The sequence below is a fragment of the Rana temporaria genome, chromosome 4 (genome assembly GCF_905171775.1).
Source record: "Rana temporaria chromosome 4, aRanTem1.1, whole genome shotgun sequence".
Taxonomy (NCBI): Eukaryota; Metazoa; Chordata; class Amphibia; order Anura; family Ranidae; genus Rana; species Rana temporaria.
Window position 1 is genome coordinate 120,110,617 of NC_053492.1, and position 26,551 is coordinate 120,137,167.

Below are 26,551 nucleotides of genomic sequence, written 5' to 3' on the forward strand. Positions count from 1 at the left end.
AGTGCCACCAGCAGGCGATTCAGGTACTGATAGGGGGGCAAAACCTATTTGAAACCTTTAACAAATTAAGGGTCTGACTTTAGGAGGGCAGTATTTTCAACAGGAAGCAAAGATCAAGAACACAATAACATTGGCAGAAAGCGCTGACCAGTGTATTCTCGTGGGGTGCAGTCCCCCTGTCAGAACAAAATAGCTCAGTAGGGGGAGATCGTTATACTAACATTCAGATAGTTAGTACAGCAGCTCCTCCTTAGCTCTTCAGTTGTATGACCAGCTTGCTGAGTTGAATGTCAAAAAAAATAATAATAAATAGCGTGTACCAAGCTTTAGACTGTGGACCCAACAAGAAAATATAGTTAAAAGAGTCCAATATAGAGTATCATGAACAATACACTGTTTATTAGTGTTCATGAATTCTGTTTATTGCCTTTCACATGTCACAGGAAATGTTCGTCACCTTTGCCATGTTTTCTTTCTGAGTCATATAGTAGAGGTTCACAGAAACACGGGGGCTACTGGCGGAACACTTCATTAATTTCATGGCTACTATGCTCTGGCCTGTTGACATAAGTAAATTCTAAAACTGGCTTTTTTACCCTGAAGGTTGTTTATTTTAAAACTGATCAGTTGTCATGTACTCACAAGGTGATTTTGGCCTTTTTACAGTAAACAGAATTCTTCATAGGAAAGACGCTATGGTATTTAATGTCCTAAAACAGATGTGGATATGTACCCAGCAAAGTCAGAGTGGCCTTCATTTTGTATACTGAAATGGAAAAAAAACTACTCTAGAATGCAATAGTACAGGCAGGTTTCCCATTGAAACTAATGCAAATGGAATCGTGTTTCATTATTTTTCCTTTCAAGAGTGCACAGATTAAATGAGACATTGGTAACCTAATGAGCCCTGTATAATATTAGAGATCATCATAAGTACGGAAGAGGGTGTAAGAGACATCTATTAGTCCAGACTTTATTCTCAAACTTTACACATCTTAAAATTTCCTTTAAGTCTGTTTCTTGGAATAAACGCACAATTACACTCTGAGCTTCTCAATGTGCGTGTGTGGGGCGTAGGGTACATTGGACTGTTATCTAAACTAAGAGGACAACACAGCTACAAGGAGATACCGACAGAGAGGAGACAGCAGCCCAGATGAGAGACACAACACACAGACTGAAGAAATATCTTTTTTTTATTTGATATCCAGCAAATTAAATATGTCTGACTAGATAGTACAAAATAGGCTTAGCAAAGCACACACTTGCTTAGAACTTTTTGCATTTACATCTGGGCAGCATACACACACTTGCATAGATTATTATTTCACATTCTGACATATTGGATATAATACAGGATCAGTGCCCCAGTGTAATGGATGCAGATGGAAAACCAATCCCTCTGCGCTGTGTGCTAATGACTATCAGTATGGGTGTGTTACTGGTTCTTCTCTGCGCTGGACCTGCCTGCACCCATAAAAACCGGGGATCAAAGTTTCAGGTACGTGCTTTTTATGAATTTGCATTACAACTTATTATGTTCACATCTGTAGTAATGACCAGTTTGCCATTTCATTATTAGAGCCAGGGACACTAAATAAATGGATTTGCCATCTCATAAAAATACACAATATTCCCCTTTAAGGAGGAACATATGCCATGAAGTTGGCTAGTGGGCTTTTTTTAAGATCGCATGAAGATGATTCCAAGGTGGTTTAAGAACTTAGAGTAGTTTTTTTTGTGTAATACTGTTCCAGTTTCAGAAACCCACTCAGCTATATACAGTGCTTTTCTATACTACAAGTATTTAAATGGAGGTCAGCAATAGTAGCAATTTTCTCTAGGTAAGGTTTTTATTTATATACCAGTACAGATGAAAGGATTCTACTGATGTAAATGATCTCTACTTTTCACAAACATTTTAGGATCAGAAGATTGAAAATGTTCAGCGGTAACTGAAATTTTGTCAAAAGTTCTGCAACATGAACTGCCATTATCAGAAAACTTAGATCAGTTACTACAAAGTTTTGATAGATGTTGATTTAGTAAAACTGAAGAGTGCAAAATCTGGTGAAGCTGACAATAGAAAACCAATCAGCTTCTAACTTCAGCTTATTCAACTAATCTTTGACAATAAAACCTGGAAGCCGATTGGTTGCCATGCAGAGCTGCAGCAGATTTTGCACTGTCCAGTTTAAGTAAATCAACCCAATAGAGTTTTATACGTCAATGCCACAGGTATCTTGGAATTGTGGAATAGCACATACTGCGATACCCATATCTCTATATAGATGCTTTGTAATATCCAACTATAAGCAGCATATTTAGGGTTGGGCTTGCCAGTCCTATCTGTCTGAAGGCTATACACTACTGTCTCTAAACCAGTGAACTATGGAAATGTCTCCAGCACACAACCTCATAAATAAAAAAAGGAATCCATCATAACACCCAGTGGAAACAAAAATTCTGAGATTTTTTGTTACTGCAAGCTAATTTCAAGCCAGTGAAGTACAAATAATCCCTAGTCATTAAAGGGATTGTAAAGGTTTGTTTTTTTCTTTTCTAAATAGGTTCCTTTAAGCTAGTGCATTGTTGGTTCACTAACCTTTTCCTTTGATTTCCCTTCTAAATCTCAGTAAGCTTGCCCCAATCATCTGAGCCGTTCTAGCTGGGGGTTAGTCAGTGTGCTTGCCCCCTCCCTTGGGACTACATTCATGCGGGGAAACGCTGTGAACACAGGAAGTGAGAAATTCAGACAAAGAAAAAAAAAACGATTTAGAAGGGAAATAGAAGGAAAAGGGTAAGTGAAACAGACAATGCACTAGCTTAAAGGAACCTATTTAGAAAATAAAAAACGAACCTTTACAACCCCTTTAAAAATACTGGGGTATCTTCCGAACACAGTTTACAATTGAAGACATTACTTGGATAAACTAATAAATGTCTTCAACTCTACAGAATAAGTGCAATTGAATTGACTAATTACTACCAGCTGTACCATGCTTTGGATAAATGAGAACATTCATAAACACTAATGCTGGCCATACACTCTACGAAAAATCGTACGAACGAACTTTCGAAAAATGAACATTCGGTCGTGAGCGCAAACGATAGTGCCATCATGTAATGACCATCGTTCGTCATAGTGCAGAAAGTTCAGACGGGAAGCACATTAACCTTCCGATTTATCGTTCGTTCGGCAGAAAATTTCCAAACTTGTCCTTCGTTTTTTCGGCTCAAAAGTGTCCCAACGATTTTGTGCCCATTAACTGTTCGGTGAATTTCGACCGATTTTTGGTATAGTGTATGGCCAGCATTAAAAGCACAGCTCAGAGCAGTGTTTCTCAACTCCAGTCCTCAAGGCGCCCAACAGATCGTTTTCAGGCTCTCCATTATTTTGCACAGGTGATTTGATCAGTTTCACTACCTTAGCAATTACCACTGCCCTTTTATCTGAGGGAAATCCTGAAAACATGACCTGTTGGGGCACCTTTTGAGGACTGGGTTTGAGAAACACTGGCTCAGAGAACCTTGTTCAGTCATTATTGTTTATCTGAAGACAAGTAGCAGCTGGAATTGTTGAGCTTACCATATCTGGGAACCCAAAAAAGCATGTTTATGCCCAAAGCTTCCACTAAAGAACTTTACTGATGACCAGGTTATTCTCATATGTTTGACTGTACTCTAAGCTATATGGCCACCTAAATACATCAAAACACTATCAAGCTCTTTACTTTTAATTGTGCAATGAAAAAAATATTTCAAATGTATTTTCTTTGGATGACAAAATATTACTTGCTTTCCTCAGTGTAAAAGGATTGGTGTTCTGTGACCTTGCAACCAACAGAGATACGTTTACTGCTATTTAGTGCAGAATCATTAAAGCTGAGGTTTGGTTAGTATGGATTTCAACACACCATTGGATTGTTGCAGCACTCAATCAATCAGGGTTGCTGAACCTTTCTAGCATCTATGTTGTAAATGTTAATATTTATTTCTTTACTCATAGGAAATTTCAGTCACGCTCCAGCCATCACTAGGGCCCCCGGAGCTTACACCTCCACAGGAGAGAGACTTTACATCAGAGCTGACAGACAAGAAGAGGCCCCCATGGCAGTCTAGATATTCCTGGCTGATGTTTTCTGACCATGATGCAAAAACCAGGAGGAAAGGAGGAGAGGAATCAAAAAGAGTGAGATATACACATTTACTATAATCTCTCAGTGGAAATGAGTTCTGTTCTGCCATCTTTATACAAGGTTGTAATCATTTATTACATTTTATGGCTTAGTTTGACTTGGCAGAGGACTATGGATCCAAGTGTTTATAAAGGATTTAACGTTTACTTTTTAATACCATGATTATGCGTAGAGCTTGAGCACTGCATTTTAATGCACATAAGATTAGAATAAACATAAAGAGCTGCATGTAAAATGAATCAAAATAAGGGAGAACACAGTAAATATTGATACGGCTATAGGCGGCAATAATCGCATGAAAACTCAGACAGGCTACTTGTCCAAGTTCATCGATCAATTTGGGTACAATCAGCCTGCCCATACATGGTTGGCCGAAATTCTCACCCTTTCCTAGATTATCTGGGAGATATTGCCATTGTGTGCCCATGTGGCCCCCAGATAGTCATGTCTATACTATCAGAAAAATCTTCTATACAGTTCAACACATACAGCTGTTGAACTGTTTTACTCCTCACTTCATCACATACAGTTACTAAGCAAATCTGCAGACACCTCATTTTGCTACTTATTCCCAAGGGTGTCACCTTTTCTTGGAAAAAAAACTGCCCTGTGATCTTTTTCAATTTTTGTAACTATTCATAACATTAGCAGCATGTCCATTTCTACCAGCCAGGTTAGTAAAATATTGATTAGGTGGCAACCCTACTTACAGTATAACATGTCCCTCATCTTTTTAGTCATTATCGATTATTCATGACCATGTATAACATAATCCATGTTCAAACAAATCATCCCACATTTCCCTCATCAGGACCAACGAAATACCTGCAAGCATGAAAAACTGAACCAATCTGTTTATCAGCAAAAAAATCACAAACCAAGTTGATAAACAGAAATCTCAGTATAAATATTCTATACTGCAAGCATAAAAAAAAGTTCAGTACAGATTAAAATTTGTCATAGCCTTAAAAACGCCTTTTTACTCTAATGCCGCGTACACACGACCGTTTTTCATGTTGTGGAAAAAAACAAAGTTTTTCTCAAAGCGATTCCTCTCAAGCCTGCCTTGCATACACACCATTGTGATAAAAAATGCTTGAGCATAGCGCGGTGACGTACAACATGTACGATGGCACTATAAAGGGGGAAGTTCCATTCGAATGGTACCACCCTTTGGGCTTATTATGCCAATTTCCCATCTCATAACTTGCTTCTGAGCATGTGCGTTTTTTCCCCGTCGTTAAAGCGTTAACACGATTGTTTTTCACGAGAAAAACAACGACGTGAAAAACTACTAGAAAAATGCTCTGGAGCCTACACACGACCGTTTTTAACGACCAATTAAAAAAATTGCATTTTTCTCATCACGAAAAAGGTTGTGTGTACGCGGCATAAGAAGCAAATTTAGAAAATACCCAAGACCAGCTTCACATGTGTGGCTGCGGTTTCCAGCATGGGGCTTGGTGCGTTTCTGTTAACAGGTTTTGGTGTGATTCAGGTCTGAATTTTTGTCTGAATTGGACCTGAAAACACACAGCACCCCTTTGAAATGCGCACCACAGCCCTCCTGGATATGTATGAACCACACTTGCATGTCATGCGAATTGGATGGAAAACCGCATCCAATTTGCATATATGTGAACCCAGCCTAATGAAGTTGTTGTTTTCCTCTAATGGCAAAAAAAATACATTCTCTTGGATAAACAATAAAACAAATGCAGACTGTATGAAAACGATTCCTCCTTCATAATTGTCTGCTTTCAGCATCATCACGCGGGTCCAATTGGTGCTCCAGCACCTCCAAGACATCAGAGTCACACTGTCAACCATGTGTTACGGGAGAAGAAGCTGTCACAATTTCTTCAGCTGTTGAGTGGTGAGTACGATTTCATTGTATTACATTATTAAACACTTCTATTTTCCAACTGTATTTTTATGTTATATTCCTACATGAATTCTAATTCTAATTCTAATGAATTCTAATGTATTTAAACATAAGACACTTGCAACACTGGGGCAGATTTGAAGAAAGAAAATTAGGGTGTTGCTGTTGCCCATGGCATCTACTAATATTCCAGTTGTCAAGCTCTCAGGGCAATTTAAAACAGTAGTGATTCCTCAGAAGGCCAAGGCGACATGGGAACAGGACAAAGGTCCAATAGAAGACACACACTGGGATGACATACTCGCGGGAACCAAGACTGCGTCCCCTAAGCTGTCAGATAGACTGACGCAGACTTACATTGTTCACAGAGCCTACCTAACACCACTGAGGTTGGCGAAGTTCCAACGCACATCCAATCCGACCTGTCGCTTGTGTCAGTCCACTCTTGGTACGTTTTACCATCTCATTTGGAGTTGTCCAAATATTCAGGTGTACTGGACACAGGTTGTTCGCTTTTTGCATGAAAACATGGGATCCCCCGTGGTGCTGGACCCCAAGTTGTGTATTCTGGGATTACTGCCTGACGTGGAGGTTGATAAATATCATACAATTTTCCTTCTTGAAACATTATTTTTAGCACCAAAGGTGATCGCCCAGAGGTGGATGCAGGATTTGCCCCCCTCTCTGCGGATGTGGAAAAAGGCTGTTATCGACACTTTGCCATTTAAAAAGCTGATTTACACACATAGGGGTTCCACACAAAAATACTCCAAAGTATGGGACAGGTGGCTAGAGGATGGGGAAACATGTGTCTGACTCTGTCTCAGGGTGTTGTACACCAAAAGGCTCCATTGTCCTTATGTACAAGTGAATGTATATATAGAGGTATCTAGGCATAGGTGTGCGCAGCCTATTGCATTAGGGTGTGCACACCAAAGCTCAAAAACACATGCGTGTGTAATATACCATATATGGCAGGGGGCAAGTCAGCAGGGCAGAGATCGGTGTCAGTAGTTTATCTTTATTTGTATTATTATTATTTTTTTTTACAATTTTATTTTTATTATTTTCTTTTTAAATATAATTTTATTTTTTATTTTTTTAGGAGCCCTGTTTGGGGGCTTTGGTGAAATATCAGTGGTCTAAACAGACCCCTGATGTCTAACTTTTGAGGCAGAGAAAGGCACTGAGGACAGAGATTCCCCAGTCCCTTTCTCTGCAGCCATGCAGCAGGGGGAATCTGCACAGTACAGGGTGATTAGGGTGTGCCCAGGCACACCTTACACCCTATGTGCGCACGCCTATGTATCTAGGTGAACCAAAAAGAACTCTATGCATTTTATCACATGCAACTGTACTTTTATTGACAACTGTACTTGACTGTCATGTAATATGTGCTTTGTATTAATAAAGTTGGTTTTTCCAAGTAAAAAAAAAAACAACAACACAGTAGTGATTCAAAACCTTATTTTAAAATAAACATGCCATACTTACCTGCTCTGTGCAATGATTTTGCACAGAGCATCCCCAAACCTGCTCTTCTAGGGTCCCCCGCTACAGCTTCTGGCTCCTCTTCAGTGAGTGCCCCCATAAAAAGCTGCTTCCTATGGGGCACTTGTGTAGGCTTGATCCCGAGCCATGCTGTGTGTGTCCAAAGACACACAGCCTGGCTTGGCCCCGCCCCTACTCCCTCATCACTTGACAGCAGCAAGAGCCAAAGGCCCCTGATGCTGCCTCTCTGTCCTGTGAGATGTAGAGCCACAGCTCTCAGATACAAAACTGTATTGAGATCGGGCTCAAGTAAGAATTTGGGGGTAGGGGGGCATCCTTGTTACAGAAGGTATTTTTACCTTGATGCAGAGAATGCATTAAGGTTAAAAAAAAAACGTAAGCCTTTAGAACAATGTTAAATTAGATCTGTTTAAGCAGCTATGTCACTAGATAAAACATCTTAAAGTAAAGTGCATGCTGTAAAGAAAACAGCGAATGCTTACCTGTCCTGCTCCTAGCATCGCCAATCTTCACCTTTTGTAAGCTGGGGTTTCTCATGCTAGGCCTTTACATCAAAACTGTGTCCTGTTATGACATAGGGGCTAGTGGATAGAATTAGAACACTTGAGTTACTGGTATCTGACAAGCCTGTGATGGTCTAATGCTGAAAATTCTGCTGGAGGGCAAAGCTTGTGAAGACAGAAAAGTTCAGATGCGCTACCTGTTGGAAAGGGAAGCATCTTTTGCAGGGGGTTTTCAGAAAAAAAAGAAGAAGTAGTGGGTGGTTTAGCTCTACCAAAGCCTAAAATAATTGGACTGACCCTTAAGGCCACCACAGCACATGCATTTTTAAAGTTGCACTGTTCGTTTTTTTTAATCAAGAATTGCAGTTATTCGTTTTTTTACTTAATTGCTATTACTATGCATTGCATTTTGTTGTGCTTCAGTGTGTTACAGCACGTTGTAACGTGCTGTGCAAAATTGCAATGTCTTTTTTCAGAGCATACCAAAATGGCACATTGGCGAAACTGAAACAATAGGCCATAAGGCTATTTGGCATTTCCTTGCATTAGGGTTGTGTTGGGTAATGCAGCAATATAGTGCAAGTTTTCCAAACAGTACTAGTGTAGCTCAAATAGTTTGTTACTCTTTGGTTTGATACATGCCCACAAAAAAGCTTTATTGGCAGCCATAGTGTAAATTTTGACAACCACAGCAAGTCAACATTATCTACATGACATTTAAATGTTTCTTATCAACAATACTATTTATTAAATTGTAGAATGTTCTTGAGTATTTACAGAATAATTGTAAACATTCTGTCCAATGACAGATGCCCTGCTGAGGCAGAAAGATGGCAAAAGCACTTCAAGTTACAAGCGTACCCCGACTATTCCACTGCCAAAGGTGCACATTGCATTTACATGCAAAACCCTTAACGACATTCATGTGGAACCAGGAGAACTGAGAGAGATGCAGCTCTATAAAATGGTAAGAGTTTACAAGCATATCTCTACTTTTTTTTATATAAATATGAAACTTTCTAAATATGTACAAGGAGCCAGAATACACAACGGTATACTGCTGTGTCTCCGATTAATAGGTTTCTCCATACTTCCTGCATGTTCATAAGAGAAGGGAGTAAGGGGAAATCTCTCAAACGGGTAGCAACAAAAATTTTATTTGGCAGAGGTGCTAACTCATATCCATTTTTAAAACAAAGTCAAGAGAAAAAATGTGGTCTGGTGTTTCACCACGTTTTTTTTTATATTCAACCACTTCGGCCCTGAAAGGTTTTGCCCCCTTAATTAGGCATTTTTTTGTGATATGGCACTGTTACTTTAGCTGACAATTGCACGTGCGACACTGTACTCAAATAAAATTTATGTCCTTTTTTTCCCCCCGCAAATAATTTTCTTTTTGTGGTATTTGATCATCTCTGCAGTTTATTATTTTTTTCGTTATAAACAAAAAAAGACTGACATTTAAAAAAAAAAATAGAAAACAATGGCCCAGATTCACGTACAGCGGCGTATCTTTGTGCAGGCGTAGCGCATCTCATATGCGCTACGCCGACGTAACATAGAGAGGCGAGGCAAGGCCAGTATTCACAAAGCACTTGCTCCCTAAGTTACGGCGGCGTAGCTTAAATGGGCCGGCGTAAGCCTGCCTAATTCAAAGTAGGCAGGTAGTGGGCGTGATGTATTGAAATTAAGCGTGACCCCATGTAAATGAAGGGCCGAAACGAACGGCGCATGTGCGCGCATGCTCAGAATCACGGCGCATATACTCCCTAAGATACGACGGCTCAATGCCTTCGACGTGAACGTAACCTACGCCCAGCCCCATTCACGTACGGCTTACGCAAACAACGTAAAATCCGACGGCTGTTCCGACGTCCATACCCTAACATGACTTACCCCTGCTTTATGAGGCTTAACTTTACGCCGGACGTACGCCTTACGTAAACAGCGTAGATTACAGCGACGGGCATAAGTACGTTCGTGAATCGGGGGTATCTAGGTCATTTACATATTCAACGCGTAAATCAATGGAAGCGCCCCTTGTGGCCAGCGTAAATATGCGCCCAAGATACGACGGCGTAGGAGACTTACGTCGGTCGCATCAAGCCAAAATTCAGGTGTATCTTGTTTCCTAAATAAGGCGCATAGATACGATGGCGCATCCGTGGACTTACGCGGCATATCAGAAGATACGTCGGCGTAAGTCCTTTCTGAATCCGGGCCAAAATGTTTTACTTTCTGCTATAAAACACATTCTATAACAAAAATGTAAAAAAAAAAATTTAATGTTTTCATCAATTTAGGCAAATATGTATTCTGCTACATATTTTTGGTAAAAAGATCCCAGTAAGCCTAAACTTCTACTTCAAGTTACTACTGCTGCACAAGCAGACCATAGCTAAAGCTTGGAAATTCACCTTCCTATGTGTACTTGCAGTAAAACACAGAATTACCCAAGCCATGATTCACACCAAATTGGAAGCTGTGCTACTGGATAAAGTTCTTAAATTTGAGCAGCACTGGAAACCCTTGGGTAACCCATTTCCTACCCCCTGGTTTCAATGAAACCTTACTATGGCCATGATGTCTCCAGCTAACTTTCTGTACCCCACCCTTGAGTCTGACACCACTTTTACCCAACCTTGGGGGGGGGGGGGGATCCCTTTGCACGCCTCTCCTTTTTTCTCTTCCCTTGCTCCCTTCTACCCGCTTGCCCATTGTTCCCTCAATTCTTTCTTGTCTCTATCCTTCCCATTCTACCACTGCAACCCCCTACTCTAGCTTAAGTTCCTAGCCAAGTGTTCCCCTTAGTACACCCCTTTACCCTTCCCAACCTGCAGTCTCCCAGTACTCTTGAGCTCTATGGTATTGTCCCCCATTGGGGTGCCAACTATCTATGTTAATTACTTGGGCATGACTGCAAGCCCTGCATAATGCTTGTGGCTCCCCTCTTATGCCTCCTCTTTTTTCTCCCTGACTGTTCATATACTGTTTATGCCTAGAATCTCAACCTACCTATGTATAGCACTATGGAGGATTATCCTCCCTTTGATGTTTGCTATGTACCCTTTTTTTTTTGACCCAGCACGGTCTTTTCCATGCTTAAGATCCTGCTACATTGTACTTATTATACTGCTAATGTACCTCTTGCACTCTTACTTTTGTTGGCTTTTAATAAAAATATTTGAACAAAAAAATTCCAATAAGCGTATATTGATTGGTTTGAGCAAAAGTTATAGGGCCAGATCCACATAGAAATGGATCGGCGCAGCGTATCAGAGATACGCTACGCCGCCGTACCTTACCTGGCGGAATTTCAAATCCTCAAAGAATTTGCGCCTTAAGTTACGGCGGCGTAGTGTATCTCTGGCGGCGGAATTCAAATCGGCAATTAGGGGGCGTGATTCATTTAAATGAAGCGCGTCCCCGCGCCGAATGAACTGCGCATGTTCCGTTTTGAAATTTCCCGCAGTGCATTGCGCGAAATGACGTCGCAAGGACGTCATTTTTTAAACTTAGACGTGACTTACGTCCATCCCGATTCACGTACGAATTACGCAAAAAAAATTTTAAAAATCAAATTTCGACGCGGGAACGACGCCCATACTTAACATGGCAAATCTAACTATACGCTGCAAAATACTAGCTTTAACTATACGCTGGAAAAAGCCGACTAGAGACGACGTAAGAGAATGCGACGGCCGCGCGTACGTTCATGGATCGACGGAAAAAGCTAATTTGCATACCCGAGGCGGAAAACGACGAGAACTTCACCCAGCGGTCGCCGAAGTATTGCATCTACGATCCGAAGGCGTACGAAGCCGTACGCCTGTCGGATCGAACCCAGATGCCGTTGTATCTTGGTTTGAGGATTCAAACTAAAGATACGACGCGGGTAATTTGAAAGTACGCCGGCGTATCAGTAGATACGCCGGCGTATTTTCACTGTGGATCTGGCCCATAGAGTCTACAAACTATGGGATAAATTTATGGCATTTTAATTTTTTTACTAGTAATGGTGGCGATCAGTGATGTTTAGTGGGACTGCGACATTGCCATCTGTCTCATTTGGGAGCTTTTCCCTTCCTGTTTCATAAGTGAGAGGCAATCCCTCCAAAGTGAGGGAATCTCTGGATGTCATAAAAACTAGTGTCCCCATTGGGACAACCCATGATTTGGGATTTTTTTACCATCAGTAAAAACAGTACAGGACAAATAAAGATAGTGTATCGCCCTAGCAGGGACACAAACAGTAATACAAATGTGACAGGTGTTATAATTCCTCTCAACTTTGTTGAAAACGAAAAAAGGTATTATTATACCGAAAAGCACACATTTGTTATATTGCAGCTTACCAATTCTTAGATGTGGGGGCTGCATCGGTTTCCTTTTTTAGGCTTTTCAGGAGATCCAGACAGAAAGTCTGTTGTTTTTCAACTTTTGCAGTTACAGGAATGAGAACGACCATTTAATGCTCACAGGTAAGTTTAAAATGTTCAGCTTTTACTTATGCAAAACCTTTATGCTAACAGCAAAAATAAAACATTTGTTGTAACCGATTATAAAATATTAGCAAGGGTTCATATTCAATATATTACCGATTCCCCCCTCCCTCCAGCAACCTGTTACATTTCTTTTGGTGCCGCTCAAAAGTAGAGTGTGGGATGCAGGCTTGTCCCGATATCAATACAGTGGGCTAGTTCACAAAGAAAAAAGGATCGCCGAAATGCCCAACCAGCCCAGGTGAATAAATAATAAGGAGCGGCCTCAGCCTACATGTCTCCACCAAACCACATGCTCTGATGCATTTTGCCACGCCCACCAGGCTTAGTTATTGGGTCAGGGTCTTTTGACTAAGCCCCGGTGGGCATGTAGAGATGCATCAGAGTGTGAGGTTTGGGGGAGACATGTAAGCTGAGTCTATCATTTATTCACCTGGGCGGGAGTAGCGGCAATCCTTTACTCTTTACATTCTCCCCTCCTTGCCCTCTTCAGTACTTACTGCGATTATAAATGCCAGATTCTTACAGCTCTCTTACTTTTGTTTACAAGGTTTTCTTAACCCAGCTGGGTGCAATACCGCTCAAACATCAATCACTTTTATGAATCCTAGTCTTTTTGGAAACGACTCAATGCATGGGCAGTTTATTTTACCGTAGTTATGCTTCAAAATACGATTTATTTGAATGCCTAAGTTTTGTTTTAAAGAAAAATCAGCACAAGGAACATGTTTAATATTAGTGTGATGCATACCTTGTGCTGCAGTCTCCCTAATCTCCTATTGTATAGACAGGACAGGACAGGACACCCCAATGGAAGCTGACAACGGGTAAAAGATTTTCCTATTCTATAAAACATTTTTTTTTTTTTTATCAATTAACAAAATAGAAAGTAAATGAAGAGAAGTCAAAATTTGGTGTGACCAGCCTTCAAAACTACAGTCGCTTCACCACATCAGAGGTATGGCTTTTTTGGCCCCAATTCTTCCATGAAAATCACTTCTCACCAGACTTCCCCAGTCAGGAGATGAGTGTACCTGGGTCCCACCAGTTCTGTGCTAATGGCACGGCTGGACATCTTTCAACATTGAAGCCAATCACTGCGTCCACAGTCCTCAAAATTGCCCATTTCTTTGTGCTTCTGTAAAAGAGCTTGAACGACGCATCTTGAAGGCCCAGTCTGCTTTGAAATAATTTCCTGGGAGAGACCTTGCTGCTGCAGTATAAATACCTTGGGCCAGATCCACAGTGAGAGTACGCCCGCATATCTACTGATACGCCAGCGTACTTTCAAATTTCCTGCGTCGTATCTTTAGTTTGAATCCTCAAACCAAGATACGACGGCATCTGGGTTCGATCCGACAGGCGTACGGCTTCGTACGCCTTCGGATCATAGATGCAATACTTTGGCGTCCGCTGGGTGGAGTTCTCGTCGTTTTCCGCGTTGGGTATGCAAATTAGCTTTTTCCGTCGATCCACGAACGTATGCGCGGCCGTCGCATTCTCTTACGTCGTCTCTAGTCGGCTTTTTTTGGCATATAGGTAAAGCTGGTATTTTGCGGCGTATAGTTAAATTTGCCATGTTAAGTATGGCCGTCGTTCCCGCGTCAAAATTTTTAAAAATTTTGCGTAAGTCGTCGCCCTAGCGACGTCATTTAGCGCAATGCACGGCGGGAAATTTCAAAATGGAGCATACGCAGTTCATTCGGCGCGGGGACGCGCTTCATTTAAATGAAACACGCCCCCTACCCGCCCAATTTGAAATCCGCCTCCAGAAATGCACTATGCCGCCGTAACTTAAGGCGCAAATTCTTTGAGGATTCGAAGATCCGCCAGGTAAGGTACGGCGGCGTAGCGCATCTCTGATACGCTGCGCCCATCTAATTCTCTCTGGATCTGGCCCCTTGTATCTGTTGCTGTGCTTAGTCTTGCCATGGTGTACAACCTGTGACATTAAACGGTCTCCCACAACCTCACCTTGGTAGCAAAGTTTAGCAGCTCCTCACCCAGTATTTAACCTCCTACACAGCTATTTCAGTTAATGATTGCGTTTCAACCTACATATGAAATTGATGATCATTGGCACCTACTTGGTACACTGGTAAATCATACATATGACTTTGAAGTCAAAGGGTAGTCACACCAAATATTGATTAGATTTTTCTTCTGTTTGCTTACTTTGCATTTTGAAAATTTATAAAAAAAAATAAACAATTAAAATATATATATTTTTGAAAGCAGTCTTACTTTCCAGTATTTCTTCACACCTGCCTAAAACTTTTAGTACATAGTACAGTATGTTTCCTGTTCGGTCCAATTCAAAACGTCTTACTATAGAAAGCACTTGTGTTCTACTAATAGTAATTCTATGTTTGTATGTAGTCCCACCTAGAAGGCTCGTTTTACAGAGGAGATGGCCTGAACCTCACCAGTGGTCGATATACTGCTCCTTACACTGGCCTCTATATCTTCTTTGCCAGGCTACACATTGGTGAGTAACAGATTGGACACAATGTACCAACTTGTTAATTTTAAAGCGGGAGTTCACCCAATTAAGTTTTTTTTTCTCTTTTCCCCTTAGATGGATGCTCGTTTTGTCTAGGGGAATTGGCTAGTTGTTTTAAAATATGAGCCGTACTTACCGTTTTCGAGATGCATCTTCTCCGTCGCTTCCGGGTATGGGTCTTCGGGAGCGGGCGTTCCTTCTTGATTGACAGTCTTCCGAGAGGCTTCCGACGGTCGCATCCATCGCGTCACTAGTAGCCGAAAGAAGCCGAACGTCGGTGCGGCTCTATACTGCGCCTGCGCACCGACGTTCGGCTTCTTTCGGAAAATCGTGACGCGATGGATGCGACCGTCGGAAGCCTCTCGGAAGACTGTCAATCAAAATAGGAACGCCCAGTCCCGCAGCCCATACCCGGAAGCGGCGGAGAAGATGCATCTCGTAAACGGTAAGTACGGCTCATATTTTAAAACAACTAGCCGATTCCCCTAGACAAAACGAGCATCCATCTAAGGGGAAAAATAGTTATGTATGGGTGAACCTCCGCTTTAAGATGGGCCCTGTTGGCCCAATACGGCTATTCTAAACAATAATGCATGGTAATGCTTCACTGAGCAAATCAGAATATGATTTATTGATTCTGAAAATATCTTTATAAAAGTGGTAATATTAAATAAAGTTAGGTAAATGGTATATAGAAACCAAGCAGGTATTCTGCCAAGGCATGATTAAAAAGATCTGCACAGTGACGGCTTGTAGTTCTCAATGAGCTGCGAGGGAGCTGGTGAGTGCTCCTGTAGTCAAATGATTTTCCTGCTCTCAGGTCACCTTTTTACATGAGGTACGATAGCCATGCTGAGAGTATGCAGGAGCCTGAGATTGCACCCACGATCGACTGACCATGGGTGCAAAGCTCTGCAGGCTCCTTAAAAAAAAAATGTTATTTATTATTTTTTTTTAAAGGTGAACTTATCCTTTAAGTAGGCTTTCCCATTTCACAGTTGTCAGTAAGTTTCGACAGCAACACCTTTCACAATATCTTTTGGAATTTCCAGCAAGGGCCAAACTAAGCAACCTATTGAGTCTATATCTAATCAGTCTCCAACCCTACATAGTTGTTGAGTGAACATTTAGAATGATTTGTGTGCTTTAAGTAGATTGTAAAATCCGATTCACAAAATGTTATTTGAACTGAATACATAAGTGCACACTGTTTTTTTTTTTTTCATTCAACCAAGCGGTTGAAACACTGATCTGGAGACGGTCAGCTGCTGGTTTTCCAGCATGCTTGTCCGACAGAAGCCGGCCCAATGGCCGGCTTCAGTCAGACTGGCTGACATACACACAGGCTGAATGTCAGATGTTTTTTATTGAATGGGCCTGATGTCTCCTGACATTTGACCCATGTGTACTAGGCATTACTGTATGTTCTTAAAGGTTAAGTCCTAAAGGAGTCAACCATAAAGGGTATTTTTTTTCCTCATTGCTTTTAAACAAGCTCTAGATCATTGATGGTTGACTGAACTGGCCATTGTCAGCTGGCTTGGGTGAAGATCCTGACTATGGGTAAGGCAGCAGTCAAAGTCTTTGAGCAGGTTCCACCCTAAAATACCCCCTATATGATATAGATAGACGCTACCAATGTCATCCTCCTACTCTATAGGGATAAATACAAGTGCTCAGCTTAGCATAGCATCATCTACAAAAGATAGCAGAGGGCACTTGGATGGTGCTTGCATGGCCAACTGACTTCTTATTTCTATAGGCACAAAGCATCTATTGGTAAGAAGTTTTGCAGATAAGTAAACAAAGTTTATATGTCACATGACTCCAACCAGGTGAGGAGAAGGTAATATGTATAACGTAAAAGCGTTTTCCGGCGTCATTGTTATTCTTAGTGTAAACTATTGATACAGCTTATCTAAGAGCCGGTTCACACTGGGGCGACTTGGGATCCGACTTGAAGTCGCCTCAAGTCGTCCCAAGTCGCGCTGTCGAGAAAAACAATGCAAGTGAATGGGAGCGGTGTTAATACACACGACTCGAGTCGCTCCGACTTCAAAAGAAGTTCCTGTACTACTTCAATCCGACTTGTAGGCGATTTGTACCCATTGATTTCAATAGAAGTCGCCTCCAAGTCTGATCACTGTCTTAACTGAAGCGACTTTCCAGGAAGATAACCTACATTTCTCAGGCAAACCTCTCCCTCCCCCAGAGCTGATTGTTGTTTGATTGGCCACTGGAAAGTCTCCTGTCCTGGAGACAACTTCAAGTCGTGTTGTAAATCGCCCTGTGGTTCATGCTCAAGTCGTGTCGGAGTCGCCTCTGAAAGTCGCGCTGGAAGTCGTGTCGCCCTAGTGTGAACCGACTCTTAAGGTTAGCACATACAGCTCAGGGCTGAATGCCATGTGATGAAGCTGAAAACCAGTAAAGCACCATAAGCAATCTAACTGTATCCCATGGTTTCCGATTCGTGAAAACTAGCACAAAAGAGAAAAGAGCACATTGCCAGGATGCTGTTGGGCTTTATTCACACTGGCCCTACTGCGCTTAGATAAGGTAATCATCTGAGTATAAAGAATAAATAGCTTTTATGCCTCCCAGCTCACTTTTTCCTGCATTTATATATTTGTTTTCTCAAAGGCAGGTTTGGCCACGTTCAGCATCTCTAAATCAGATCCTGTACACACAGAATTCTTTTTTTTCCGCTAAAACGCAGTTAAAGTAACTGCACCTAAATGCTCAGTGTGAATGGCACCACTGAACTACAGTCCTGATCAAAAGTTTAAGACCACTTGAAAAATGTCAAAAAATCATATTTTACATTGTTGGATCTTAACAAGGTTCCAAGTAGAGCTTTAACATGCAACAAGAAGAAATGAGAGCGAGACAAAACATTTTTTGAGCATTCAATTAATTGAAAATAACGAATAAACTGAAACAGGCTGTTTTTCAGCTGATCAAAAGTTTAGGACCACATGCCTTTAAAAGGCCAAATCTGTGCAAAGATGTGGATTCATTGTCACTTTGTCAGGTAGTCACACGTTGTGATGGCAAAGGCAAAAAAACTCTCTTTTTGAACATGGTCGGGTTGCTGAACTGCATAAGCAGGGTCTCTCACAGCGTGCCATCGCTGCTGAGGTGGGACGCAGTAAGACAGTCATTTGGGATTTCTTAAATAATCCTATGGAACAAAAAAGTCAAGTGGAAGACCCAAAAAAATGTCACCAGCACTGAGCCGGAGGATCCAATTGGCTGTCCGTCAAGACACTGGACGATCATCGACCCAAATTAAGGCCCTTACTGGTGCTGACTGAAGGGCTTCAAAAACAAAAAACGTCTTCAAAAACCTCATCTCCTTGAACGCCACAGAACTGCTCGTTTGGAATTTGCAAGAGAGCATCAAACATGGGACATTCAAAGGTGGAAGAAAGTTTTATACTCTGATGAGAAAAAATTTTACCTTGACGGTCCTGATGGTTTCCAACATTACTGGCATGACAAGCAGATCCCACCTGAGATGTTTTCTACGCGCTACAGTGGAGGGGGCGCCATAATGGTCTGGGGTGCTTTTTCCTTCAGTGGAACAATGGAGCTTCAGGAAGTGCAGGGGCGTCAAACGGCCGCTGGCTATGTCCAGATGTTGCAGAGAGTATTCCTCATGACTGAGGGCCCTCGTCTGTGTGGTAACGACTGGGTTTTTCAACAAGACAACACTACAGTACACAATGCCCGCAGGACAAGGGACTTCTTCCAGGAGAATAACATTACTCTTTTGGCCCATCCTGCATGTTCCCCTGATCTAAATCCAATTGAGAACCTTTGGGGATGGATGGCAAGGGAAGTTTACAAAAATTGGAGAAATGTTCCCACTCACCTCATGGATACGCTTGCATCAAGCATGCCGAAACGAATTTTTGAAGTGATCAACAATAACGGCGGAGCTACTCATTTCTGAGTTCATTTTTTGAAGTTGGATTTCTGTTTTGGGGGTGTTAGTTTTTTTTTTGGAGGTACAGTGCCTGCCACCGAGAATGTGTTTTTAGCATGACGGCATCGCGCTGATTCTCGGCGACAGGGTGCCAACATCTCGCACTCGCGCTGGAATAGTACAAGCACATTCCAGCAAGCGCGTCATAGAAGCAACGGGAGATCCGACTTGGATTCCCTCCAATTCTACACGTGTGCGGCGTTTGTTATGAATCCTGAGGGGGAAGTCCCCGCTGGATTTTAAATAAAAAAATCCGGCATGGGTTGCCCCCTCAGGAGCATACCGGGCCCTTAGGTCTGGTATGGGTTGTAAGGAGACCCCCCTACAATCCATACCAGACCCGTATCCAAAGCACGCTACCCGGCCGGCCAGGAAAGGAGTGGGGACGAGCGAGCGCCCCCCCCCTCCTGAGCCGTACCAGGCTGCATGCCCTCAACATGGGGGGGTTGGTTGCTCTGGGGCAGGGGGGCGCACTGCGGGGCCCCCCCACCCCAGAGCACCCTGTCCCCATGTTGATGAGGACAGGGCCCCTTCCCGACAACCCTGGCCGTTGGTTGTCGGGGTATGCGGGCGGGAGGCTTATCGGAATCTGGGAGCCCCCTTTAATAAGGGGGCCCCCAGATACCGGCCCCCCACCCTAAGTGAATGGATATGGGGTACATCTTACCCCTACCCATTCACCTGCAGAAAAATTGTTAAAGTTAATAAACACGACACAAGGGTTTTTAAAATAATTTATTAGTCTGCTCCGGAGGCACCCCCTGTCTTCTTTAGCTCTTTTCACCAGGGGGGGGGCTTCTTCTTTGACGTCTTCGGGTGGGGGCCGCTCTTCTTCGCCGCCGTCTGGTTCTCTTCCACCGCCGGGGGGGGGTCGCTTTTATAAAAGCGCCCACCCCCCGGCGGGTTTCCTGCGACGTCTTCGGCGAGGGGTGGTGTGTTTCTCAGGGGGGGCTTCTTCTTCCGCTATCCGGGGAGTCTTCTCCACTCTCCGGGGGTCTTCTTCTATGTTCGCCGCTCTCCGCTGTTGACTCGGCGCACCCCGGTTCTTCCTCCCGCTGTCCGGTGCCTTCTCCTTCAGGGCTGAATGTCTTCTTCTTCTTCCGTGCTGTGACGTCTTCTTCTCTTCTCCCGATGTTGACACGTCGCCTCTTCTCGCTGCAATGACAGGTGCGCGGCTTGCATCTGACTTATATAGGCCTCACAGTCCCATCATGCTCCGGTACCTACTCACGTGGGTAGGTATCACATGGGTAGGTACGGAGCATGATGGGACTGTGAGGCCTATATAAGTCAGATGCAAGCCGCGCACCTGTCATTGCAGCGAGAAGAGGCGATGTGTCAACATCGGGAGAAGAGAAGAAGAAGACGACGTCACAGCACAGCACAGAAGACGACGTCACAGCACGGAAGAAGAAGACATTCAGCCCTGAAGGAGAAGGCACCGGACAGCGGGAGGAAGAACCGGGGTGCGCCGAGTCAACAGCGGAGAGCGGCGAACATAGAAGACGACCCCCGGAGAGTGGAGAAGACCCCCCGGATAGCGGAGAAGACCCCCCCGGATAGCGGAAGAAGAAGCCCCCCCTGAGAAGCACACCACCCCCCGCCAAAGACGTCGCAGGAAACCCGCCGGGGGTGGGCGCTTTTATAAAAGCGACCCCCCCGGCGGTGGAAGAGAACCAGACGGTATCGAAGAAGAGCGGCCCCCACCCGAAGACGTCAAAGAAGAAGCCCCCCCTGGTGAAAAGAGCTAAAGAAGACAGGGGGTGCCTCCGGAGCAGACTAATAAATTATTTTAAAAACCCTTGTGTCATGTTTATTAACTTTAACATTTTTCCTGCAGGTGAATGGGTAGGGGTACGATGTACCCCATATCCATTCACTAAGGGTGGGGGGCCCCCCTTATTAAAGGGGGCTCCCAGATTCCGATAAGCCTCCCGCCCGCATACCCCGACAACCAACAGCCAGGGTTGTCGGGAAGGGGCCCTGTCCTCATCAACATGGGGACAGGGTGCTCTGGGGTGGGGGGCCCCGCAGTGCGCCCCCCTGCCCCAGAGCACCCAACCCCCCCATGTTGAGGGCATGCAGCCTGGTATGGCTCAGGAGGGGGGGGGGGGCGCTCGCTCGTCCCCACTCCTTTCCTGGCCGGGTAGCGTGCTTTGGATACGGGTCTGGTATGGATTGTAGGGGGACCCCCTACGCCGTTTTTTCGGCGTAGGGGGGTCTCCTTACAACCCATACCAGACCTAAGTGCCCAGTATGCTCCGGAGGGGGGAACCCATGCCGGATTTTTATTTAAAATCCGGCGGGGACTTCCCCCTCAGGATTCATAACAAACGCCGCACACGTGTAGAATTGGCGGGAATCCAAGTCGGACCTCCCGTCGCTTCTATGACGGCTTTGTCTCCATCGCGGCAAGCCAGCTCGGCGCTGGCTCCCGCGATGGGGCTCGTAGGTGGTCAATCTCGCCGAGAAAGGAAGCGAGATTGACACAATATCACCCACTGTATGGTCCTAAACTTTTGATCAGCTGAAAAACAGCCTGTTTCAGTTTATTCATTGTTTTCATAAAATTGAATGCTCAAAAAAATGTTTTGTCTCAACTTCTGTTGTTTCTTCTTGTTGCATGTTGAAGCTCTACTTGGAATCTTGTTAAGATCCAACAATGTAAAATAGGATTTTTTGCCATTTTTCAAGTGGTCTTAAACTTTTGATCAGGACTGTATCATTACATGCATTTACAGTATACAAGTTTAGAAATGTCCTTAATTCATATAAACACAGGTTTGACAGTGCCAGTATGAATAATGTCACAGGAACACAATACAGTGATATAAATTAAATGGAAGCCTTTGGAGGATTTGATTGCTCTCTATTTATGTTAGGATAATGACACATTCTTTTTGCCATGGGTAAGAGCCGGTTCACACAGGGGCGACCTGTCGGGCGACTCAGCCGCCTGACAAGTCACAGTTCGCTCTATTCAATGGAACCGTTCGCATATGAGCGACGCAAGTCGCTCCGACTTAGAAAAAGGTTCCTATACGACTTTGACTTGCATTGACTTCAATCCAGGAGTAATTTTGCAAGTTGCCTCTCAAGTCGTCTTGCCAAGTTGCCCCCAAAGTTGTGCCGCCCGTGTGTGAACCGGCTCTAACAGACATATTTCTTTTTCCGAGGAGGCTTGCTATTGGCTAGGGAACAGATTATACCCATAACTTCTCCAGAGGTCAAGCTACTGCAGAAAAAAATATCCATACTTCCATAGCAATGGTAGTCTGTCACGGCTGCATATAATCTTATGCTACTGTATTAACAGAAACACAAACCCCTCTCCTGTCAATACTCAAGTTGTGCTTTAGCATTTTTTTTGCAAACTCCCTATATAAATTGATGTGTAGCTTTTTCTTTTTTTTAACTAATTTTATCATTTCATTTATTGTTTTATAGATTTTCAGAAATACACCAACGAACGCCTTCAAGGATTTCTGCGGATACAGCTCTGTATCCTTTCCCTGTGTCAGGACAACCTGTAAGTCATTTGTAAGAGAATACATGTTTTAACAAAATCAAATAAATTGTGCATTGTTGTATTTTGCTGCAGTTATATGTATGCATGTACATTATGTGAATACGTAGTATAAATATAAAAAGTACATATAAAACAAATTTTTCCAAAAATAATTGTAATTCTTTTCAGCCACTTTCCACCTCATTTGATTATGAATGAGTTTAGCTAATATAGCATGTTTTCTCTAAAAAAAAATAGAATTAAAATCAGCCAACAGATCTCATGTATTTATAGTTAGGTTTAGTAATTCATGTAAAATCTTTCAAACACACTTACATTAACGCATGTCTATAAATGTCTAGATCTAAATGCACCTAATCTACTTAAGCAGCTCTAATCTTTACCATTAGATTTCCTCCTATCCATGTACCCAGCAAGTGCCACTACTATTTTAGGCATAATAGGCACTTTGGACTGCCTTTGGTTTTAGGCTCTGGTGAGGTGTCCAAGACGGAAAAAATTTCAAAATGCAAGGTTTAGAAAAAGAAAACAAGCAGCTGCATGGTACACAGAACTCCTGTAGTGCAATAGACCAACTAGAAAACTGCAGGAATGAGTCGGCCATTACTTTCCTTTTAACTAGCCGTATAATTAATATTCAAATCCAAGTCTGCCACTAAAGTGATTAGACATCTGAATGAATAAAACGGTACAGATTAGCTCTTAACATATCTAGAAAAAACAAGCAATTCTGCAGATATAGTCTACTATGGTATTTTTTCTTTCCCTGTGCATTAAAAGCTGCGATGACAGGCCAAGGTAAACACTGATCTGTTTACATGAAGTTGGTCTGCAGCTGCACAGCAATCATATGCTTGTTTGAGTGAATGTCTTTACCGCCACATTCATAAATGTTGATATCTATGCTGGAATGCATTCACTGGAGATCGCAACTTAGTACAAGTTTTCAGCCAGTCTTTGTCTGAAGTTACTTTGCAGGATGTAGACAAGCTAAATGCAAAACAGAAATATTTATACTGGCCCTTTCAAAGCACAGGTAAAGAAAATACAGGAGGTAACAGATTTGTAAAGTTGCTTGAAATCCTTTCAAATAAACGTAATCTTTGACTACTCAGTGGTAACGCACTCATTTTTCTAGGTCCCTGGAACATATCCTCAGCTATACAGCCAATGAGGTCACAGCCACAATAACTTTGAATGGAGTCTTACAGATACAGGTAAATACCAAAACAACAAGGTCTATTTTTAATACTTTCAATGTGTTGTTTATTTAAAAAAAAAAAAAAAAAAAAAGACAGTTTGACCTAAATCTAAAAAGGTAGGATTGTATTTAATTTGGCGCATGAAGCATACCGCATATTACTCAGTACCAAGGTAGAATTTACATAAAGTGGAGGTTCAGCCAAAAAAAAAAGAAAGAAAAAAAATGGCTAAAAAGGCGCAAAAAATAAATAAAAAATTGATACTTACCAGAAAAAACTGTTACTAGGCAAATCGTCCTAATCTGCCTCTTCCGCGGTGAGGTTCTGTGTTCTCCTCCTCGTGAAGCCTCCTGGGAAATGGAGGCGTGCTGCCTTCTGGGACACACAGGACGGTGTTCCCATTCACGACTTGCGCATGCGCAGTAGGAAACGGGCAGTGAAGCTGTAAGGCTTCACTGCCTGTTTCCCTTAGTGAGGATGGCGGTGCCGGGACCAGCCATGATCGACGGATCGGCCTTGGGCGGCCAACATCATGGGCAACCTGGACAGGTAAGTGTGCTTATTAAAAGTCAGCAGTTACAGTGTTTGTAGCTGCGGACTTTACATTTTTTTTTAAAGCCGGATCTCCGCTTTAACTGTGTTTGAGAATACATCTGCCAAATGTTTTTTATTGTCTCTCCTATACCAGACATTTTTTTACACATATTTCTAAACTAAGGAAGCATCAAGACCACTAGCAGCTACACTGGCACTTACCTTTCTGGAACTTTAAACATTTCCTGCTTACCAGCAGATCGCTAGTTCTGGGTATGAGCTGTGGGCTGTATAAGCAAAATGCTGGTTGCATGTAAAGCCTATGGAGTGTATCTGCATGAGCAAATTCTTGTAACAAGTCATATGACAATACAATGAATAAGGCTTGCTTTGCGACTCTGCAGAAAGAATGCATTTGTGCTTTATAAGTAAGCTGGAAGATTTTATCCCCCCCAAGCAGCAGTATGGATGCATGTTACATTTTACAATAGCAGCAGTTCCTAAAACTTGCCATATACTGGATTATCAATTTCCACTATGAATGCTGGCCCAATCTTTAAAAGATCTGCTTATACACATGTATGCACAGATCTGAATATTCAGCATACATGGCAAATTGTCATACTGAGTTGACAATGGAAGAAGTCCCATGCTGAATGCATACATGTATAAAAAAGAAATTGGGGTATCCAGTCTCTATCCTGTCCAACCTTCTAGCGCACAGTGATGTTGTGGAGGGTACTGTCACAAAGAAGGCTAATTATGCTTAAAAGTAGATTATCTCTAAGCCGATTGACTAGCTTACATAAAGATTGGGATGCGATTTTTCGGACTATTGAATCCATGCATTCTTTTCTCTACAGACAGCAAATTGTAACCTTACCAAGCTCTAGTCTCTGAAAGTACCCACAAATATGGTGTGATCATATCACAAAGAAGATCAATGTCTGTTGGCACTAGCAGACATTTTGCATGAAAAATAACGTATTTCTATTCTCTCCAGGCAGGACAGTATGTGTCACTTTTCCTTGAGAATAAGATGGACTCTTGGATCACACTCCTAAATGGCTCAGATTTCAGTGGAGTTCTCCTTGGACAATAATCTACAGAAAGATCCCAGGAACTGGAGATCACACTGCAATGGCAGTAGCGGCACTTTTGTTGGATACAGGCGAAGCAGAGAATTTGCCTTTTCCTTACGATAAGACAGATATATTTTCTTAAACTACAGTTACTGGGCATAGATCTATTAATGGTATCACCAGCCGGAAACTGCCTGCCCTATTCTGTCTATAATAAATAAATTACTTACAAGTGTGCCTTTAAGCAGAATACACAATGTACGCTTGGCAACCTGTTAAGGAATATCATAAATCCATTATTAAATCACAAGTTTGACTGCAAAGGGTGTGCAAAATGAATATCTAGATGTACAAGAAACTTAAAACTAGTAAGAGCAAAATTACTTTTCCTTAATAAATATATGGTGCTGATCTAGGATAAAGTGGACACTTTACATGTTGCATATGTTTTATTTTTTTTTAAGAATTATAATTTATAATATATACAACCGCACACTTGTTTCTGTGTTGTGTGGTAAAGATCAATATTGCATATTTTCAGAACAGTTAAAGAGCTATTAAAGGCTTAAAAAAAAAAAAAAAAAAAAAAAAACATGTTATATTTTTACCTGCTCTGTGCAGTGGTTTGCACAGAGTAGCCCCGATCCTCCTACTTCTGTGTCTTCTGCCAGTGCTCCTGGCCCCTCCCCCTTGCTGATTGCCCCCATAGCAAACTGCTTAATATGGGGGCACTTGTGCGTGCTCAATCCCGAGCTTGCTCTGTGTATAAGACACACAAAGCATGGTAAGCAGGGGGTAGGGCCAGGCCATCTGGGATTGACAGCAGTGGGAGCAAATAGCTAATGCAGCTGTGCATCAGCCAATGAGGATGGCGAGACCTGTTATTGTGCACATCGCTGGATCAAGATGGGGCTTGTGTAAGTATTGGGGGGGGGGGGGAGTTGGCTGGGTTGGGGTGCTGCACACAGAAAGTAAAATTAAAAACTCCAACCTTTACTGCCACATTAACTCCTGTTTGGCTAAAAATATTAAAGATGATCTTGCACCTAACAGTAGACCCCCACTAAGGGGGAATAGTAAATTCCCCTTATTTAGCAAGGCACAACTTTCCC

General features: G+C 42.6%; 1 protein-coding gene across 2 annotated transcripts; it reads left to right on the top strand.

Moving 5' to 3' along the window:
* Positions 1–1,047: 1,047 nt before the first annotated feature.
* LOC120936524 (erythroferrone-like) lies at positions 1,048–25,873 on the top strand. Of its 2 annotated transcripts, XM_040348954.1 has the most exons (9): positions 1,048–1,501; positions 4,010–4,192; positions 5,964–6,075; positions 8,909–9,066; positions 13,488–13,559; positions 14,981–15,089; positions 22,540–22,621; positions 23,760–23,838; positions 25,361–25,873. In XM_040348954.1, exons 1-9 carry the CDS (start codon positions 1,376–1,378, stop codon positions 25,457–25,459), a joined length of 1,020 nt encoding a protein of 339 aa, XP_040204888.1. In that variant the 5' UTR covers positions 1,048–1,375; the 3' UTR covers positions 25,460–25,873. The 2 variants fall into 2 exon arrangements, with proteins under 2 accessions (XP_040204888.1, XP_040204889.1); XM_040348955.1 differs by lacking the exon at positions 13,488–13,559 and having other exon boundaries at positions 1,055–1,501.
* The last annotated feature ends 678 nt before the right edge of the window (positions 25,874–26,551 follow it).